The sequence below is a fragment of the Solanum tuberosum genome, unplaced genomic scaffold, assembly GCF_000226075.1.
Source record: "Solanum tuberosum cultivar DM 1-3 516 R44 unplaced genomic scaffold, SolTub_3.0 scf00058, whole genome shotgun sequence".
Classification (NCBI taxonomy): domain Eukaryota; kingdom Viridiplantae; phylum Streptophyta; class Magnoliopsida; order Solanales; family Solanaceae; genus Solanum; species Solanum tuberosum.
The window spans coordinates 945,315-960,988 of record NW_006238982.1 but is presented as its reverse complement, the minus strand read 5'-3'; the positions used below and the strand labels follow the sequence as shown (position 1 = coordinate 960,988).

The window sequence follows — 15,674 nt, the reverse complement described above, 5'->3', positions numbered from 1 at the left end:
CCCTTCTAAGCTTTCCAAATTGTTTGTACCGCTTCTCACTTCAGCAGTATTCCTTTGGAGAGATCAAACTTTCTATATAGTTAACGGCCATGCCAAATACAGTAGTGGTAATTTCTCTTATATTTTCATTCTTCAAATTGTATACAACTAATTTTTCGTCATAATAATATCTCATGAGAGCTATTTCTCTTTTTTTTTTGTCACGAAAAAGAGCACTGAAAATTGGTACCAAGCACTTATATCTAAATTCTTTATTGTAAATAAAGATGTCCACGATTTCTTTTCTCTGTATTCCTTCATGATCAATATTTCAACACTACCCTTATAATTTACTAATCGAGCCATACAAAGACACTCATATAAAACTCCTAAACCAACTATACCATTCTCTTTTATACTATATCTAGGCTCCGGGGTCGGAAATATATGAAACTTTTCAGAATTGGGATCAAAATATATTACTTGGTTAAAAGAATCAACATCGTATTTTTCTACCTGTATCCTATAGTGAAGTCGTCCATGCAATGTAATCCCTTCACTTACTGAGGAGATATCATAAGGGAATTCGAGTTCCCTCCATTGTTTCTCTTCAAGACTAGCAATTATAACAAACTCATCAGCATCAACTCGGCCTGTATATTCCATAATCAACACTACCTTGTAAATATTCATCGAGGAGTCGAAACAAAGACCCCCACGTATATTACAATCATCTTCCAATTGGTTGAGCTCAAGCACTTTGATGTAAAATCAAATGGCAGGATTCCACAAGTAAATATGCTCATTTATACTAATCAGTATAAGACCATGACAAGAACCTAAAATCATTGAACTTGGAAAAAAAAATCTCATCATCATGACTTAGAGGGTAATTGAGTTCTTCCACAATGAGTTGTTGTTTTATTAATTGAAAGGAGGGGTTAGAGTTCCATGTTGCGTTGACAATTGCTCCTTCTTCTCGTCGTTGATTTGAGAGATGAAAATTTGGATTTGAAATCCAACAATGCCATGACCGTAAAACATACTTGAATCGTAATAGAGCTTTCACTGGTAAAACAAAAAGAATTATCATAGTGATTTCATCGGGAAGATACACCATTTTGAGAAGTAAAACTCTATTATATAAAATAATAATAGAAAAATAGTAGAGATTGTTATTCTCGAGAATTGTGATGTAAGATACCATCATATTTAATTATTTATAGTCTATAGTAGTTGAACAAAACTTGTTCTCCAACAAATTTATCTAATATAATTTTCAGTATCTTTTAATTTTTTTTTTCTAAACTTAATTTCTATTTATTTTTTTCCGGAAAAGGTTGTTATTTTAACTAATAAATATATTAGCAATTAATTGATAGGCTTAAACTTAGGGATTTCAGTTGTAGATTTTTATTTTTATTTTTTCTATATTTTTAGGGAAGGTTGTTATTTTAACGTGATAAAAGATATAGAGTAATTAGCAATAACTCTAACAAGATTAACTTATATCCAGGGTGGTGAAATGACTATTTTAGGCTGTCAGAAATTCTTAAGGCGTATAAATTATATAATAGGTAAGATTCTCAATTATTTAATTTTTATATATTATTATTTAAATATAAATAAGAAAAGAGTAGTCTAAGACAATTTGGACTCTAATTATTAAGTGTCAAAAACACACCTAAGCTATTCTTTTTTTGAGTTTCATATATATTGGGAGTGTGGGTATCATATTTAACATTTTATTTTTGAAATAAATAATGTTTTGTCTAGTGAAGTGTGATGGTGATAATTTTTAAAAAAAAATTGGGACAAAAGAAACGTAGTATACGGTTGGTATATGTTTTTATATCTATCTTCTAAATGCATTTTTTTTCAACAAAGTTTAAATGAAAATGTTCTACTTTTTAAAATCGGTATCTTCAAGTAATTTGTGATCACGGACTTCAATAATCACAAATGATTAAATTCAATCCTACAACTTGTAACAATTCTATTACAAGACAAAACTAAGCAATAACTCTATTGCCCACTATATTAACTAACTTTAGTTAATCATAGACTTTAATCAAACACCACTATGGCCAACTCTAGCCATGAACTCCACGTAATCAAAATACAACTAAAATGATCTATGATCCTTTATAACACATGAATAGATCTTACAAGGCTAGGGTACAAAACACAACTCATAGCAAAACCGCTTAAAACTTTTTCTCAAATAATTACTTTATTAGGTACCTTGTTGTTCTTGTGAGCTTGTTCTTGTTGGAGAGTCTTTCGCTTTTTCAAAAACTTGTTATGCAAAAATTAGGTTGTTTCTTATCAAAATGTCCAATATAGAATGTATAACAACAATCTAGTGAAGCGCCATTGGTGGAGAACTCTGCCCCTCTTCTGTCATGTCCACCTACAACATCAGGTGTGATAACTTTACAAGTATTTACTTTGATATAATTTCTAAATATTTCTTATACCTTTTTATAATTTTTATCTTTTAACATATTATTTCAAGTTATTGAGACTTAAAATTTTGAATAGTCCAATAAAGGTTATTGTTCATAGATATTAGTAACTCTAATAAAGCTCAAAACAAAATCAAATCAATATCAATTAATGCTAAAATATATATATATATATATATATATATATATATTATATTCAACACTAAGAATGAAAATAATGTTGAATATTTATTTTTAGTTTTACATTGATTTAGACATTTAAAATACATAACCTAATTTTAATTTTTTTTAATGTTGAATCATGTGTAATTAATAATTTAGACATTTAAAATACATAACCTAACTTTAAATTATGATAATTTTCATTATGACTTATTAATTTGCAATATTTATTTTATGTGATTTCATTATTATTTTTTATTAAATATTTTAGTGTTATCACTCATCTCATATTTTGTGTTATTTTCTTAAGAATAACTTTAGATAGTTGTAATTTGATAGGACTAAAGAAGTACTCCATCTGTTCCTAATTACTTGTCCACTTTTCCTTTTTTAGTTGTCCCTAATTACTTGTCCATTTTAACAAATCAAGAAAGGACAAAATACTTTTACATATTATACCCTCAATTAATTACTTTGAAAAAGCTAGAACTTCTTGAGAATCTTAAATTTTAATTTATCCACTTCATAATTAATAGGGGTAAAATGATAAACTCACTATATCAATAATTGTTTTCTTAATAGGTGTGCCAATTCAAAAGTGGACAAATAATTAGGGACAGAAGGAGTATTTGGAGCACAAGTTAATTACATGTTTGTATGAATACTTTACCCAAAAAACTCAAAAACACAAAAAAAAAAAACCAAAAAAAAAAAAGAGGTTGAAAATTTTGAATTTTATTAGTTTAATTTGAATGATTGAAAATTCGACACAAATTATTTGATTTGATATTTAGAAAACTTGAATCAATCCACGTGTACACCCCTAAAATCCTATTGTTTTAGTGAAGGATAGATTCATCATCCTAAAGTCTCAAACCTAGTGTCACTATCCCTCAGACCTTTTGCAATTATCCAAGAAAAAATGGGGGAAGTACACAAATAACTTATTTGAAAGTCACTATGTAAACATAGCTCAAGTATTCAATTTTTTTTATATGTTTAATACCCCTTATTTAAAATAGATAAGCATTACATTAAAAACATCCTTAAATTTGACACAAATTATTAGTTTCATTGTCAAATTATTGACAATCTTAAAAACATCTTTCCTACTTGACTAATTGAACCTAAATATATCCTCAATCTGTCACATGGTATAACAAGTATTTTCATACTCATGTAGGAGCATGCGACTCTTAATAAGAAAACACTCTTGAACTTTGCGAGAATTATTAGTTTCGCCCCCGAACTATTGACAACCTTAAAAACACCACTCTACTTAACTATCTGAACTTAAATACACCCCTGATCGTACCACATGGATGAAATAACAACTCCACCCTACCAGATTTTTTTCCTATAATTTTTTCACCAAAAATAATATACCCACATTATGACCTAATTTTTTTAAAAATAATCTCGTAATCATAATTCTTATAATAAATATTTATAAAGATTAATACAAATAGTTGGAATATGTTTAATAAAGAATTTTGTACTAAATTATAATTTGAGATTGAAGACTGTAACGACATTCCTACAATTACAGTAAATTCAAGGTTAACTAATTACACTCCTTTAATTCCTTTATGAATATCTCATAATTAAGACACAACACTTTAGAAGAAGCTAAAGGATTCATAAATCTAAAAAACTGGTGGAATAATTGATGTCAAAGATCCATAGTTGGTCTTTGTGTATTTACGCCAAAGTAAACAATTTAACAATAAGTTTTATTGTTATGGTTAAAAAAATTAAACTGAACTGCAATTCGAACTAAACCGATTAAAAAATTGATATTTGGTTTGATTTGATTTTGATTTTGATTTTATAAAAATAAACACAAAAATAACCAAACTAAACGGGGAAATTATATATAAAATTTTGATAATTATTATATAGTATCATAAATAAAATATAAATATTTTGTTAAAGTTTAATTAACTTAAGTTTTTAACTTTATCATTTTCTCAAACCCAACACTTAAATTTTAGCCAAACTTTTAAAATCCTAAGCACAAGTCCATCAAAATCCATTACTTTAGTTTTTACCTACCCTACCTCAAATCAGATAGTCACACTTTCTCTTAATTGAATTACTTTGTTTGTGTAATAATAACTCTAGTATTGCATAATTGAATCCACAGTATCTGGCCTATGGATTGTTCATGTACTAGCTACGTATATTCTCAACAAATTTATTACTTTCGAATAGAAAAAATCGAAATAACCAAATCAAACCGACAAAAATCAAACTGGTGGTTATTTTTTTCATTTGGTTTGACTTGATTTTAGAAATTTAAAAACCCACTAAATTGATTTAATTTTGATTTTAATCAATAACCAATCCATAAACACCATTTCCAAGGTTCTTGACAACTTTTATATAATTTGTTAACTTTCACAATATGACTGTCTTTATATTGTGAATTTGCTTCTAGATTGGAGGTTGTTTGAGCCGAATAAGCAATATTATCAAACTGATTGCAATTTTTTTTTGTCCGTGAAAATCTCTCCAAAGCACCCTCTACTTCTTAATAGGCCATGAACTAGATCAGAATCATTTTTTAAATTATTCCTACTTCAACAACTACAAGTCTACATTTTTACCCAATCCACTGATGAACATTTCTACCCAATCTGGGAAGTGGCATCCACTGATGAATGGTTATACGACGATGGTCCTTATGAACTAATCGTTCAACACTTCTTACTTGACATAGCTTGTTACATGGGTCGTGCGTGGGAGCTTAGCTTCTGTCTCTTGTAAAAGTCTTTGCTAAGGACCAGAAAGAAGTGTATTTGGACATGCAATACTTGGAAAGTTTCAAATACTTTATCTGAAGTTTGCAAACACTGGGTATCTTAAAAAACCAAAATTAACTTAAATTGCAGAGGGTGCAATTCCCATAAAAGAAAAAAGAACACATACTTCAACTAAAAAATAAATTTCTAGAATATTGTCTTTACCTTATGAATTGCAAGTAGAGTGAGCCCATCTCAGGCTTCAACTCAAAACTATCTAAAGAAGTCCTCCTTACTAAGTCACTCTGAAGATTTTTTATCTATACAGAGAAATAAAGGTTAAATGGGAAGATAAGAGATATTCTACATGTCTACCAACTTCTTAACAGCAGAGGCTTAACCCCCCTTTGATCACCAGGTTTACCATTGCTTCTAAATTATGGAGTCGAATAGAAAAAAAATCAATGCATTTTCTTTTCTTTCCTTTCCTTTCCTGAGTCTACTTTGGAGAGGAATTCGTCGGAACTATCCATGAAGCTAATTGATGCTCCACTTCTCCCCAGTTGTGCACTTTCTTAACCATGGGATGCCCATTAAGTGACGCACTTTTCGACCATGGGTATGAATTTTCATAATCAAATAGAAGAACCTTGATTCCAACTTCCGCGCACTCAATAGCATACCTCGGATTGTCATCAATCAAAACATTTGCTCCCAGGGACCTAGCACAACCAGTTATCTAAAGTTAGTCAAACAGTGTACATACACAAGTCTTCCACAGGTCTAACAAGACAATATAGTGGGACGGAGAATATGGTCTTCTAGCTAGATACAAAAACAAGAGGGGCAACAATCGTCTGCTTTGTAACATTATGTGAAAAAACTGAAAATGGTGTATCTAAGGTCGTCTGCTTTGTAACATTATGTGAAAAAGACTGAAAATGGTGTATCTAAGGTCAAACAACTTACAATAACAAGAGTTAAAGAGGCCTAAGGAATATAATTTTGTAAGTTAGCTAGATATCAAAATGGATGGTGGCATCAATCTTCTGCTTATGACATTATCTGAAAATGGCGAGGCATTGCAGAAAAATAGAACAAAGAGAAAGCAAAATGCAAAGGGCGATTGATAACATATACCTACAAATATCTGATTTGGCTATTGACTGCCCATTCAGCGCAAAGTGATTCCCGAAGTGCATTTCCTGAAACAAACCTGGATAATGCCTCTCAATCCACTCAATCGTATGATCTTTGATGGCATTTTGTCGGGACCTATAAAACATTGGTCAAATTAGTTCCTAAGAAAATACCCCATGCAAAAGGTATCAATTAATTGAAGCAACCGAAGGGTCCTCAAATTACGTACGTCACAATTGATAGATTACAGAATCTAGACAACTTTTGAAGAGTCTGTTGAGAACCGGGAATTGGATGAATTCCGGTCTTGAAATAAGAGGTCTTGAAGAATTCATGGACACGGATATCAGCTGCCACAATATTTATGTAAAGTTAAAAACAGAAATGTTGTCGGACCACAAATGCATAACCTTGAATAACAATATAACATACACAAATATCCCATAAAAAAACAAAATGAATGCATTGAAGGATCAAAATCAAATTAATCTGATGCCATATGTCTAAAGAATTGCAGCAGTCCACACCCATCAAGTTTTCAGTTATCACTACACTAGAAAACAAACAGCATACAGTCTGTTTATTTAAACTTTAACAATTTCAGTTGCCAATTGAAGTCTTTTCTATAGTCAAAGTATTTATTTTTTCTTGATTAGTCAAAGTATTATAAATGTCAATTAAAATTAAGAAGAGCAATAGAAGTAAGGGAACAGGAAACAAAGGCGCGGCAAAACAATACATTCAGAACGCACCAAGAGTGATACTTGCTTGGAGGAATAGAGGCAAGAAGAGCATACACAGAAGTAGAAACATCCAAGAAGAGAAAAAGAAGCAGGGTTGGAGCCAAAACAGAGAAAAAAGTGGCACATGAGAAGTAGAAGACAAAAAAGAAGAGAAGAGTGCAGGGCGGAAGAAGCAATAGGAGATAGCAAAGCAAAAACTGCAGAAGACGAGATAGGTAAACTAATCCAAAAGATGAAGAAAGAAAGATGGATAACTGTACTTGTATGCTGGAGTGTAGAACAAGCAGTTAGAAGTTGGGAGCATTCAAAGTTGAAGCCTGGATGGCAGACAGACAAAGCCGCAAAGGATGCAACCGATATGACCGAAGGCCTTAATCCTCTCCTTTTCTGTATCCCTTTGCAAGCGAACCATAGCTTAGAAAATGACACCAATTATAGGACACCACACTGAATGTCTATGTGCTTTGTTGCAATCACTTTTCACACTATTACCGATAATCTCTTTCAGGAAATCCATTCCTTTTAGCGTCTCATTTCAGTTGTTTGGGGAGGAGGACTGTTAATCCCTTATATGCTAGCAACCTAACTTAAAGAGTGAAGCAATTTGTCTATGAAATCTTCCAAATGCAGGGTCCTGGATCAGATAATATAGTGATCATAAAAGATCGGAAAGGTAAACTTCACAGTAGGTCATCTTTGACAGAGTTTTCAGCATTGCAGAAGCATTACTTTCAATCTAATTGGAAAAAGTGAGACTAAAATGAGACCAAAAGGAGACAATTTTATCAATGGAAGGAACTTGGCCATAATAGCATACGGAAGGAAAAAAATAACAGAGCTTAGTCACATTGACAACAATGGTGTCCAACAATTCCACGGGGTACCTGTTATCTCTCACCAGCACGAGGGACTTCTAATTTATCCCCTTGTATGCTATTACACTAACTTTTAGTGTGAAGAAATTTCTCTATCAAATCAGCCAAATGCAGGGTCCTGGATAGATAATATAGTGATCATGTAGGTAAGGTGATAAAAGAATGCCGAGAGACTAAAGTGAGACCACAATGACAATTTTATTAACGGAAGTAACTTGGTTATAATAGCATATCAGGGGAAAAAAAGGAGCTTAGTCACATTTTTTGTGAAAATGATGGTATCCAACTATTCCATCCATGGGGTACCTGCTATCTCTCAATGGTACCCGATAATTCTGCCCATCGAGGCTTCAGCAAATGGGAAAAATTCACCTATGGTTTATGGCCTCTATGCTAGATATATTTTTCAAAGACCACCTGGTACATATGTCACAAAAGGGAAAACATGGTGGAGAACATAAATCTTAGCCTCCCTCTACTAGGGTTTGAATCCTGGTCTCCAAGTTTTCCCCTTAATTGACTGCTAAGCCACACCCTTGGGTGGAACTTAGTAGTAATATTATGACCAAAATAAAATTAAAAAATCTCACTCCAGCTTAAACTGTACCCTAAATGTCATCACCACTTTATCACAGATATCACAAACACGAGCATGCCAAATACCTCCAATCTGAAGTGGATAAACAAAAGGAGAGCAAAAGTTGGGAAAACACCTTGAAATAGTTGCTTCTACCTAAATAACTCAACTGAAAGGAAAGACCCAATAATACCTTCATCTCTTGAGCACTTCCATATCTGCAATGATTAGAGAAAAGGTAGCTCAGAAAAGTACAACGTTGCAGGAGAAGGGATATATTAAGGTAACCAAACAAGTGATACCTCCTCAGTTACAACAGCATTTCGTAAATTTCACTACCATTTCTTTGTTTACCAATTTAACTCTTTTGATAGGTAAAAGTGGATTAATCGTTAATACCAATTAGCAATCAAGTAGAGGACCATTTGCGAAAGAAACCAATAAATATACACAAAAGTCAACTTACAAAAAAAATGAAAACACAGAACCCAAAATGACCTCCTTACCAAAATATATAATTCCTAGCAACACATCTATCTTCCTGGATCCAAACTAAAACCTTTTCACCTAGATTACTTCCAACCTAAGTTGCTCGGACTCTCCTAAAATGTTGCCACACCCGTGTTGGATCCTCCAAAAATGCACTGCGTTTGAAGGATCCGACACGCACCCGATGACATTTTTGAAGAGTTCGAGCAACATAGCTTCCCACTACCATAATTTAAACCACACTTTAAAGTCTTAATTCGGACTGTTATCTTGTACTTGATCTCTTTTTGTTGTTCTCTTAGTTTGCCTTCTAGCCATGTTGCATCAATTTTTCATGACTCCTTGCCTATCTTCACTTCCACCCCAAGAGACTTCCAAAGTTGCCCAATATCTGTCTGTCATTTAGTCTTTTGCGTTCTTTCCACTACAATTAAGGATATTGTCAAATCATGTAATTCAAACTTCATATTTGACCCACTTGCCAAATCTTCCTTGCAGCTCCATCATAACAAGTACCAGAATCCCAATAACTACTTTGTCATCTTAAGTGTATCTACTGAGATTCTTGAACGCCTGTGCTCATGTTGAATTGTTATTCATCTGCCACCTTCTTCTCATCCTGCCTCTATCAATTTTGAATTGAGAGAGGGAGAAGCAAGCCCACCATCACAGCAGGATGGAGAATGGGATTGAACTCTCAACTTTATTTTATAAAGGAGGACTGAACTCTCAATTTAACCTTATATTTGATATGATATCTTCTCATCCATCTGTCCTATAAAAAAATAGTTCTCCTTCCCTTTTTCGAACTTCATCAAACTGTGTCCACTTCCCTAAAAGACTTAATACTACAAAAAAAAATCATGTGGCACCTATTTTTATATAATAAATTATTTCTTGTACTCTTAGATAGATCAGGCACCAGGAGATTTAGCACTCCAACTTCTTTTTTTAATTCTTACAAAAAACAAAAGTAATCAAATTGTCCATTTCCCATATCAATAGTATATAAATAACATTATAAATCTTCTTCCAAATTGGGTAGGTGTTCTCATCAGTTCCATCAAATGATTGGACGATATAGGTAAAACCATTCCAGGGCGCTGAGCTTTTAGTTATATTCAGTGTTATCAAAGGTGAAAAGCACCAAAAGCCATAGTCATCTTGTGAGATACCAAACAAAACACAACACAATTGATAAGCATGGTACCTTGAAGAACTCATATACATGATACTCGGACACCGAATGATATGATGAGTAACGATCTGCAACAAATTCGTTGAGGGCTGAAACAAAGTTCCCAAGGACTGCAAACCAGCAAATAAAAACAGATAAGGATGACAGGTGAGCACACAATCATTTCATATTTAGAAACATAACACAAATTTCTAAAAAATAAGAATTACAAGGAAAAGATAGTGAATGAAAATCAGAACCGCCAATATTATGTGGATAGGACAAGTAAGTTTGCAATCATATGTGTTTTAGATAAGCAGGATTACAGAACTACACAAAAATGTTGATAGTGTACTATTAGGGTTCAGCATCTATGTATATGCAACTTTTCATCAAAAGGGGTTTCTTGCTAGCTACCCTGATGCAGGCATTAACCACAATTGTAACAACCCTACATTTAAAGGGAAAGTTTAGTTTCAAGTACCTTCATCAACATCAACAGCTACAACGATTTTATCATGTAAATCCTGGTTAAAGAATCCAGCGGAGCTTCCTCTGTGAGATGGATCATTGTTAGTGTCAGAATGCTTAGTAGCACTACTAGTACTAGCTTCCTCCTCATCATGTACCAAAATCGGATGAGGTGGAGCAAAAACCTGAAATCCATTCATATACTTATTGTTGCTACCCGCACAACTTATATTTGAATCATTAGAAGAAGAAGAAGAAGAGCAACCCCAAAGCCTGAGACCCATCGCCGCCGCATTGTTAAAAGGGTATTTTCCTCCACCACCCTTTGGATCAATGGAGGTAGATAAAAACTTAACACATGACAAAATCTGATTATACCCCTTGTTAGATAATACAAAGGAAGAATCTTTAGGTCCAACGGAAAAGGTAGATGATGTAAACGCCATTAAAGAATGAATCCACCAATTTTGATGATCAACACTAAATAAACGCTGCACACACCTTCCCCTGCTTATCATAACGATACTAAAAAGGATACCTTTCCACACATCTAGCAAAAACTCAAGAAAAAAAAAATGAAAACACCAGACAATGTCCTTATGTTTGTTTACTTCCCAATTAGCTTTTCAAATGCAAAAGAGGATTTTTATCAACTCCAAGAAAAAGGGGTTTTCATGCGAAGGAAATTAATTGTGTGAATATCGAAAGAAACCATATACAATTACATGTCTAGCAACAAAGGGAGTTGCAAAATTACAGGTAGAGAAGAATTCAGCCCTAATATCCAGGGAATTCATCAATTGCCCTAGCCCAGTATGGCTGTCATTCGGGTCGGGTTTGGAGAGGGGAAATGATGTTCGGCCCAATTTTCTACCTCATTTAGCGGGCTAATCGGGTCGGAGTGAGTTTTTAATTATTTTTTTTAAAAAAAATATTTGTATATATATAAAAGAGAACCCTAGGCCCGCTTACGTGGCGCCACCACAAACCAGGATTCTCTTTTAATTTAATTATTTCCAAAACTAGTTTTCCCATTTCACGAAAAGTTGTGACTTTTATGAAAATTTGCAACTTTTATGAAAAGTTGCGACTTTAATGAAGAGTTGCGACTTTAATGAATAGTTGCGACTTTTATGAAAAATTGTGACTTCTATGAAAGGTTGTGACATTTTCGAAGGGTTGCAATTTTTCCAAATAGTTGTGACCTTTCCGATAAGGCATAATAAATATTTGTTCACACTACCCTTTGTTGTCTATAAATAGAGGGATTTCCTCTCATTTAAAAAAAAACCAAAATTCTGAACTACTACTACTACTTCTTCTTCTTCTGCACAATTAAATATTCATGTACTTTGCTCCTGTTGAGTGGCTCACTACTCCATTGCTTATGCTACAAATACTAGTATGTATTTTTACAGTCATTAATTTATGTTTATATTATTAAGGATAAATGATAAGATAATATACTTTTTATTTTCTTTTACACTATTAATGTTTGTTTCTATGTAATCTTGTATGTAAGATAATATAGTGTTTTAGTTTTATTGACCGATAGATTTTAAATATTATTTTATAAATTCCGTGATATTAAACTCTCGCTTAATTTTACTAGTATATAATTAATAGGAAGAAACTTTAACATATATGTAAGTCGCATGGCAGCACAATAGAAATACATATGTAAGTTTAAGACAACAACTTGTTAATTATTTAATTACCTTTTAATTTTTTTATAGCTTTTACTTAAAAACATATCTTAAGAATTACCTTTTTTCACATTTTGAGTTTCTTTTTATACTAGTATTTAGGTATTTTTAATATTTTAAACATTGTTTTTAAGAAATAGCAAGTTGTGCTATTTTACTTGCTTAGTGCGGGTTACCTCTCCTACGTAGTTTGCGAGCTATTGCATAGGAGCGGGGGTTTTACCTTGTGCGCACCTAAAGAATAGCAGCTGCGGGTTTCCCTTGTCATAAAAAAAATAAAAAAAATACTTACTTTTATATACATTTTTAGGTTATTGAATTTGTTAACTTGTTTAACATTTTAAACATTTTTTTCTTAATCATGATGATGGTTATTTATTCAATCTAATTTGAGTTTCTATTCCTATAAAACAATTTATATAGATTATAAATAATTTTTTACCACATTTAGGGCTCCTTCTTTAAAACAATTTGACGGATTCCTGTAAAACAATTTATATGGTAAATAACAGAGTCCTATTTCTACAAAATAATTTATATTGTAACTAACAGAGTCCTATTTTTAGGTGTTATGAGGATATATTTTTTCAATTTTCTAGGGTTTGCTAATTAAACTTATTTAAATGAGAAAACATTTGATTCCAAAATACATAAAATTTAATCGCGGTAAATTATTTTTTATGAAGACTTTTAAGAAATACAGTTTCAGAGCATGTTTGTAACACCTCGTATCCGAAACAAACCAAAAAAATGCAGATTTTGAGAAGTTGAAGGTGCAACCCACGGTTGCCATCCACGGACCGTAGGTCAGACCACGGCCCGTGCTGGTGGTCAGTGGTTCACCACTGCAACCCCTCCCCAACCCAGCTAAGAAAATCGGCTAAGTCTCGACTCACGGACAGACCCACGGTCCGTAGATCAGACCACGGTCCGTGGTCTGTGTCCGTGGATCGAAGCTCCCTTTACCCAGCCTTTGACGCAAATGACGACCAAACAGCACGGACCGTCGTTCGATCCACGGTCTGTAGGTCTGACCGTAGGTGAGGGTCAACAGCCAGTTAGATGAAAATTGTTGAGTGAGTCAACTTCAGATGGTCATAACTCTTATCACAAAAGGAATTATGTGTCCCATGACCTATGATATGATAGATAATTGAATCCTCTTTCCAACGCCACCGAGTTTGCTAAAATCTGACCTCCGAGTAAAAAGTTATGCTCGTTTTAGTAAAGCCCTGTCGGGCAGACTTGACCGACGATCTCAATCTACGAACCGTAGATTGAATGACGGCCCGTCAGTCCCGTCTATCAGTTACTCCGACAGCAGTTAAGTCAGGGGTCTTTTGGTCTTTTCCTATCTCGTTGGACCCCTAAGATACGTCGTTTAGACCCTAAATCATGAGGTTTTAGTCAGTATAAGTCTAGAAACATAACTAGAACTTAGCTAAGTCAAATCATTAATCAAAACTTAGAAAAATTAGAGCGTAAGAAGGAGAAAAGAGGTCAAGAACCCTAGTTCAAGAACGCAACAAGTTTCCTCCAGTTCCAGCCCTAAAATCGCAGGATTTCTCCGTGGAATTCGTCACCAGGTATGTGGGATTTCACTAGTGGGTTCCTTTCACCCATTAGGTCCCTAGTTTTCAGTCGATTTCTTGATTCTCTTACTATGAACAGACGTATGGTTTCTAGAATTTCAGCAGATTATCATGAATTACCTATGAATATGTCCCAAATCAGATTATCATGTTTGTACTCAGTTTATTGCATGAATTTCAGAACCCTAGTTATGTATTTCTTTAGTTCTTGAATTACATATGCTAGGTTAGATATTTCAGCTATTCAGATATACATGCTCCAGTTTGAACGCCACATTATCAGTATATTTCAGCATAAACCCTATTTTAGTTATAAATCTTGAGAAGTTTCTTTTAAGACAACACTTGAGTTTTAAATTGAATTTTTGAGAAAGTTAAGATGAGTTTTGAGAAAGAGCTTCTAAAACATGATTAGTATGACACTCGAGTAGGTCATCAATGTATGAGCAGTATGGTATCTAGATATACCATCAATGTTTATGCAGTATGACTTCCCAAGTCATCAATAATCATAGTATAATATGATTTTGAATTGTTCTCTAAGAAGGAGTTTTCAAGTATGAGTATCTACATGTCAGTATTTTGAGTTATTCAATATTTCAGTCATAATGTATTCAGTTATACATGCCTCACTTTATGAATGCATCGTTATCAAATTAATTGTTGCATTCTCAGATTGCATGTTCAGTTTTGAGCTATCCATTATATACAGAAACTCAGTCATAATGTGTTAACTACTTAATCTATTGGGAGTAGCATAATACCGAGTTGGACTAGGGTTTAGCGTACCCATATAGTCCCAGAACTACGAGCCACGTAGGTGTAAGTCCCCTCTGTGGGCAATATCAGTTAGTGATCACGCCATTCATGCCTCTATACCTTTGGTTGGGTATATTGGGTCCTCTCGATGGGGCGTATACATCGGACTCCACATTTAGCTCATATGGTTTTATTGTCGGTTATTAGTAGCTCCCACAGTTCAGTCAGATTCTATTGCATTGACCATTTATCAGTATATCCAGTATTTAGTTTCAGCATGTTATAAATTGGTCACTGCATTCAGTTATCTCAGCATTCAGTATCTATATCATGTTCAAATTATTTCATTGTTTTATTGCTTTGTTCAGTTATGATGTTATTTCAACTTTACTCTATCCTGCATGCTCAGTACCTTTCAAGTACTGACGCATACGTGCGCTACATCTTCTCGTGATGTAGGTTCATGTTCTCAGCATCCAGATCACGCTTAGATCGGTTCTCGATCTTCAGTTCAGCAGCATCAGTGGTGAGTCCTCATTCTTCGAGGACTAGTGACATGTTTATCTTTATCGTTTTTAGTCCTTTAGTTTCAGTTTTGCTAGGTCTAGTTGGGGCACGTCCCAACATTTCTAGTTTAGAGGCTTATTTCAGACATAGTTAGATTCAACTTAGTATTGAGTTAATATCTTCTTTGTATTAAACTCATCAGTTTTCATTTATCTCAGTTATAGTATATGAGTATTCCCCATTTTTTCATTTTTATTTATGATTTAGCTTCCGCATCAGTTTATT

General features: G+C 33.3%; 1 protein-coding gene across 1 annotated transcript; it reads right to left on the bottom strand.

Moving 5' to 3' along the window:
• Positions 1 to 5,540: 5,540 nt before the first annotated feature.
• Positions 5,541 to 11,614, bottom strand: LOC102583598 (uncharacterized). The gene is made up of 6 exons (XM_006344480.2): positions 10,839 to 11,614; positions 10,388 to 10,485; positions 8,882 to 8,906; positions 6,723 to 6,843; positions 6,494 to 6,628; positions 5,541 to 6,075 (listed from the first exon to the last, which is right to left on the bottom strand). The coding sequence occupies exons 1-6, from the start codon at positions 11,341 to 11,343 to the stop codon at positions 5,853 to 5,855; spliced, it is 1,107 nt and encodes a 368-aa protein (XP_006344542.1). The 5' UTR covers positions 11,344 to 11,614; the 3' UTR covers positions 5,541 to 5,852.
• Between the last annotated feature and the right edge of the window lie 4,060 nt (positions 11,615 to 15,674).

Excerpts from the sequence above, each read along its gene's own strand:
- LOC102583598 (XM_006344480.2), bottom strand. The coding sequence starts at position 11,343 with ATGATAAGCAGGGGAAGGTGTGTGCAGCGTTTATTTAGTGTTGATCAT. Across the intron at positions 6,844-8,881 it reads GAAGTGCTCAAGAGATGAAG|CTGATATCCGTGTCCATGAA; the intron begins GTATTATTGGGT and ends ATATTGTGGCAG. Across the intron at positions 6,076-6,493 it reads GCCAAATCAGATATTTGTAG|GTCCCTGGGAGCAAATGTTT; the intron begins GTATATGTTATC and ends TGGTTGTGCTAG.